The 6,399-nt window shown below is 44.6% G+C and overlaps 1 protein-coding gene across 1 annotated transcript in view; it reads right to left on the minus strand.

Moving 5' to 3' along the window:
- SKAP1 (src kinase associated phosphoprotein 1) overlaps positions 1-6,399 on the minus strand; it is a gene marked incomplete at its 3' end in the record, with an annotated part of 143,458 nt that overhangs the window by 120,738 nt on the left and 16,321 nt on the right. Inside the window, exon 3 of the mRNA XM_035893011.1 lies at positions 5,372-5,397. Within this exon, the coding sequence (XP_035748904.1) occupies positions 5,372-5,397 (26 nt within the window). The remainder of the gene's footprint in view (positions 1-5,371; positions 5,398-6,399) is intronic.

The following is a 6,399-nucleotide window of genomic DNA, read 5'->3' on the forward strand; positions in this document are numbered from 1 at the left end:
TAAATCGAATGACATGTTTATTCTTGGAGGCTTTTCCCTTCTCCTCCCCTCGTTTCATGCAATGAACACACCCAAAAAGAAAAAAGTGCCTGGTGTTTTCAAGAAATGTGGAAAAGGCCTTCTTGCTTCGCTACAGCAATCGGAATTTCAGTCAAGGGTAAACATCTCCCCCTTGATTACCCTGCGCTCACAACCAGCTAAACCTACTCCTGACCACTACAGAGCCGCATTCACGGGTGCTCATCGGAGCAGTCTGGGTCGAGAGACCCTGTCCCAGCCCCGTCTTGGGGCGAGGCTGGGTGCCCACACACTCGAGGGCTCTGCCCAGTTTTCTTGTCCCCTCCATGCAGCCCTTGGTCTGGAGTCCCAGGTTTTTAAGAGATTTTAAAGCTTGGGGAGGGGGGACACCTTGGTTTCTGGTTTGGACACTCAAAATGCAACAGCAGCAGTTTCAAAGTTACACATACCCTCTTGATTTTTCTGTGTATATATGCAAATAAAAATACAAATACACCTCCATAGAGCCCTTCCCAGAGCACAGACACTCGCCTCCTACCTATGACATTTTTCCAAGCAGAGCATTCTGTTTTCTCCTGTAATTGCTACTTGCCTCCAAAATTTGTGCACAATACCTTAGGTAGCAGAATAATTTATAAGTCCGTGCAAAAGCAAAGTCGTGCAGCTGCTCAGTTTGCAGAACTATGAAACAGGAGGGATTTCAACGCAGAAAATACTGTCTCTACACAGATTAGTTTGCCCAGAATGTAACGCATACACGGCGGCAGAGAACTCTGCACGCTCAGAGCTGCAGGAAGCAAAGCTTCAGCGCTGATAAAGGGAGCTGTCAAAAGTGTTGATATTAAAGCTTTTCTTTTTTAAGTTAAAGAACATATGCCTTTGTGTATATTTTATTTTTCATTAATTAACTCTGTTCCACACACCACCCAAACACATCTTGGACTTTAGAAGGCATTCCAACAAAAGTTTTTTTGTTTTCTTTTTGCCTCTATGTGTTATGACATTTCAAGGGTTGTAGCTGGCACTCATGTTTATAAAGCAGGGGAATTCCACGCATGGCGATAGAGTAGATATTTTAACAATATGTTACAAATATTGTCAATTCCATATTTTTTCCCTTGTGTTTTCAAACACATCATAAATCTAGGCCAGGTTTCTGTGTATGAACCCTGCTTACCACTGAGCTGGAGACTCTTGGCATGAATGCAAAGAGGGTTTTTTATAAATAAAACTTAGTAAAATCACTATGCACTCCATTAATTCAGGAACACTCGGCCTCAGCTTCAAAGGGGATCTTTACAGTAAAGATGGTGTTTTTGCTGCTTTAATGATTTGCTACTTGTACTTGTCATAACTACATGAACCAAATATGCAATACCAGGGAGCAGCGGTTTAGGGAAATGCACAGTTCCGTCTCCCATCCAGCTCCGCTTCAGCTCAACTCAATAGACTTAAGGCTTTATATAGAAAAGGTACTTCATAAATCTAACACTTGAGGCCTTTGTATAATACAAGCTAATGAAAGAAAACTACACGCACGCCTTGGGTATATACCTACCTCGCACGCTGCTACAACATCCAACCCCAAAAATAACTGGCGACCCATGAAGCACTCAACATCCCAGCCAAGGCAAGTAGGGCCAATAGAGGTAAAACAATAACGCGCTTCATCTAAATAATATATACTACGAGACAAGTGGCCTACTAAGACTTTCCACGCTGTTGCTTAATCCTTTTGCAGAACATGAAGGCTCCCAATTTTTAAGTCATGTTTTATCCTGGCTTGTCCCTTACCCTACCTCCCTGCCATATATTCATATTTATTCCTCCCTGCATCAGGGAGGCGACACTTTCTGGGGTTAAGGCAGGGAGCTGGGAGAAGCGGTAAATCTGGACCCAATTCCTGGGCATACCTGTAGGTGCTCGGTACCTTAAGCACATTTCTTGAGCCTCAGTTTTCCTAAATGTAATAAATGGGAACAACAATCCTCACCACCTTGCATGTTTTGACTACTTATGAATATTTTGAGGAACACTGCTATCCAGAAAATACTCACGCAGCACTTCAGACAAAATCATTTGGGATGAATTTTTGATGGGAAAACAAAAATGTTATAAGCTCAGTGAAAATAAATCCAGTTGTATTCATCTACTTGAGGTTACTTTCTTCAAACTAAAGTAAAAAGTCATTGCCTACAGCTGCATCCCCTGTGAGGTTTTTTTGGTGTGAACAGGCACGCGGGAGTTGAGGTCTCCATGCAGTGCCGTGCTACGGGGACACCCACCCAGCGGGAAGGCCTGGGTACCCCACAGGAGGGTTTGGAGGGACAATTCTTTGCCTGCACCAGGCTAGAGCCCTCAAGCTGGGAGGGCAGAGCCATGCTTTCCCCATTTCCGAAGGTCTGGGTCTTCAAGCAGAGTGTTACAGAGCGACCTCTGCCCCTGAGTATCTCAAAACACTGCATAGACATCAATTATTTAATCTAATTCTCTTCTACCAGTGGCTGTATTGTCTTTTTACACTTGCCCATCTTTACAGACCCTTTGGGTTTGGGAAAGGAGAAGCTGAAACACACCAGTGACAATAATTCCGTGCAAAGTCCCGTTCCAGCAAAGCCAAACTTGCAGCCCGACCCACAGCTCTCATTTAGCTACACATGCACCTTTTTCTTCTTTAATCCTTCCTTTTGCATTGCTCCCTGTCCCCCCTTTCTCTTCCCAAATACTTATCTCTCTCCTCCAGTTTCTCTCTCCCCCTATGTAGTGCTGGATTCCCTTGCAGTACCCCAGAACGGCCTGTCGCCGCTCCCTCAGACCATTCCTTCCTTCTAATCCAAAGCTATTACAGAACATTTCCCCTGCCCTGAATTGTGAGGAGAGATGGAAACAGCAGAAAGGAACTTGGGGGAGGGCTACAATGACCCAGGTCCTCTCCAGATTTTCTTTGCCAACTTGCCTTAGCTCTCATTCCACAAAGGGGAGGCTGCTGCAAGACAGCAAGGGCATGCATGCATAAAATATATTACGTGTATAAAACGCTTCACATCGGCAGTCAGCCCTCCTCCAAGAGGAAATATGAGTCACCCTGAAGCTCTGTTCAAACAGCACCTAAGGAACAAGGCAAAAAGAATTTGCAGCTACACACTACAGTCAACAGCATCACCCAGTGAGTATGAATCGGGCACAGCACCTCAGCCTGCGTCCTACACTCTGTTCAGTTATGTCTTCCAGGAACCACACGGCTCTACCCAGCTCATCCTCAGGACAAGACCTACACTCCCATTTCATATACATTTCTGCTGGCTGGGAGGTATCCAGACCAATTGTATTCATTTCAGCCAATACTGGAAACCAGCAGGTTGGGGCAGCTGGAGTCACTGGGGTTTGGTCTTCAGAGGCAGTTCAGCACAGCTCCGAGTTCAAGGAGCTCAACTGCCTTTACCAGATGTGGTCACGAGTTGTGCTTAAACCCCTTTAGAGAAGCTGTTTACCAGATACTACAAAGAAAATACCAAACCTTCTCAGAAGCAGCCTTTTTCCTTTGCCACATCAGCCTGTTGTTGCAACGCACCGGCAGCGCGGCTAGGCAGCGGATTTATGCCTGGGTTCTGCAGTCCTCTCACCAGAACATCCAGGCACATGGGATTTTCTTTTTTTTTCCCTGTAAGACTAAGCCTCACATTGTAGTTCTCTGGCTCTTTTCCATTTAGTATGCACCAAGTTCTCATCACCACCTTTCCTTCCCCCAGCAGGGTATCACAAACTGGAGCTGATGCTCTCAAGGTGATGCCCAAGCCCATGTTTTAACCCCTGAGCTGTCCTGCTTCCTTAGTACATTTTTTTCAGAATAGTATTAGTTTGAGATGACATAGGGACACATTTGGAGATACCTACATACCTGACGACCCAAACACTTGTACAGTAATTCCTAGCAGGCATTTAAGCGAGCTAGGCACTTCATTTACAAATCTATACACAGTCTACAAACCAGTCCTCCTAATATTACTTAGGCTTCCAATTCTGTAAAAGAATAAAGAATATTTCAAAGAACAAAAGCATCCCCCCCTCCACCCTTTAAATTGTATAAACTTTCAAAATTAAAAAAAAAATCCAATTTTGAGCCCTTTTATGTGTTCTAATCCTCTCTCACTTTTTTTTTAATTTTGAACACAGCTGTCTGTTGTACTTTCTCAAATGATGCCAGATGCTGGGTTCATCAACCAAACGCGTGAAAACAATGGTTTGAAAGCAATTAGAAGCACCGAGGCTGCACTGAGGCTCATATTAAAATGTGATAACACTGTTCTAGTGGGAATTGCAACGCTGCTGCATTTCTGACATTTCTGTGCTGCCAGAGAGACAGGATGTGCTGGAAGTGGGCCCTGATCGAGGAGGTAACATACTGGAATTTATTCCTGAAGTAAATGAAGGATTAGCTGAGTTGGAACACTCGCAAGGATTTTTATTACAGTCCCAGCTCCCATCTTGTTTGAACACTGGCAGATCCTTCTGTCCATGCTCACGTATCATGATCACTATTTAAGGAAAAAAGGACGAACCCACTGAACCACAAGCCTTGGCTATACCCAATGCTCCAATTCGGCAATCAGAGCTGAGCTCCACCGATCCAATCCGGAGTCAAAGCAGCTCCAGGTCAGCTCTGAGCAAGTACAAATCCATCAATTGCCCTGAATATGCAGAAGTACCCACTGACACAGCTTGTGACCTGCAGGCACCCTGGAAAGTTTAAATCATCGCCTGCATTATTGCGGAAATGAAGATCAAAGTCACAATCAGAATCCCCCAGCTTGTTAACAGACATAACAAGAGATGGTCACGGTCCTGAAAAATTTACAGCCTGACCATTTGTCTACACCTGGAGGTTGATTCAGTTTCAAGTTCGGGTTAACATGAAACAATGAGACTGGAGGAAACTTGCTGAAGGTCACCCAACAGTGTTAGCTCCCAAGTCCATGGCCCATGGGAATACACTGCCCTTTCTGAACTTTAAGCCTTTTCTGGAGACAGAAGTTTTGCAGAAAAATTTCCTGTAGTCATCCAAGTCAATACATTTATGTCAGCACTGCACAGTTTTGTATTATTTGCTCTCAAGGGTAAGGAGAAATGGACTTCTGCTGCCCAGAAAGAATACTAATGCCAACTCCTGCTATTGCCCTCGCTACAGCTTTGCCCCCTTCCACCCCTAAGAACCACCACGCACAGCTACATACTCAGTTTAAGCTCTTCTCCTTGTTGACTTTGCACAGAAAACACCACGCACATCCAGTCCTTCTCTACTCCCCAAGCTTGTAACAGTGAGAACTCACCCCTCCTTCCCCTGGCTTGCACTCACCTTGGGGCAGAAATTCCAAGTGGTACCTAAAAGCACAAAAAAAGACAGGCATAAGCATACATTATTTTCTTAATGATTTGTTCCAGCCTGATGAGTAAGTGACAGATGGGAGAATTATGCCAGAAGTGCTGCCAGGAACCCAGCAAATGGTCAATGCACATTTTGTGCAAGAGGCTTCAAGAGGAACTGGGAGTCCTACAGGCGCTGGCTGGCCCCTGGCCATCCCCTGCTACCCCAGGAGCCGCCTCCTCCACATCTCCTCTTGGAAAGTTTCAAAGGCTCCCACCTTCCTTCCGTTAGAACAGGTTTCTCTCCCCAAACACAAAGGTTTACATGACCTTTTGCTTTGCAGCCTTAAAAACCTCCAAAGGTCCCTTCCAACACAAACTAGTTTATGACTCTATCACAGGACTCTTTTCTTAACCTCATCTCACACCTCCTCTTCCAGCGGCATCGCAGAGGGCAGCACACACGCTGCCCGCTTCTGGCTGTGCCAAAAAAAAATCCGCCACGATTTCTTCATCTCTCACACTTTGAGCGCATCTTGGGTTGACATCCGAGTCATTTTAATAAAGGAACAACACTAGCAAGATTTGGAAACAGATCAAGGCTTGGGGATAAACCACAAAGTGACCCATTCACAGGCAAGATGTGTAACAAAGGGCTGGTCTATAGGCATTAGTGGCAAGAATCCAGTATGTAAAAATCCAATCAATTTGTTTCCTCATTAAAAGCTTTCATGAAGAAAATGATTTAACACAAACATTCAAGCTACTGACACAGATTAATTACAAAACAACAACAGAATTCTGATTAAGGGCATAATATTTATTTGACTTGTTTGCTTTGGACAAAAAAAAAAATAAAAAATGTGCACAGATAGAAGAAACTTTGCTGGGAGAGCAGGCTCAGTGATAAATAACAGCTGTATTACTTTGGAAAGAGCCACACCACGGTGCCTCGTAGCAAGAAAGGGCTGCAAATGTCATTGGGTCCCAGACGCTCTTGGCAGTGGGCCCCCATTTTTA

Source organism: Egretta garzetta, unplaced genomic scaffold (genome assembly GCF_000687185.1).
Source record: "Egretta garzetta isolate BGI_Z169 unplaced genomic scaffold, ASM68718v1 scaffold1194, whole genome shotgun sequence".
Classification (NCBI taxonomy): domain Eukaryota; kingdom Metazoa; phylum Chordata; class Aves; order Pelecaniformes; family Ardeidae; genus Egretta; species Egretta garzetta.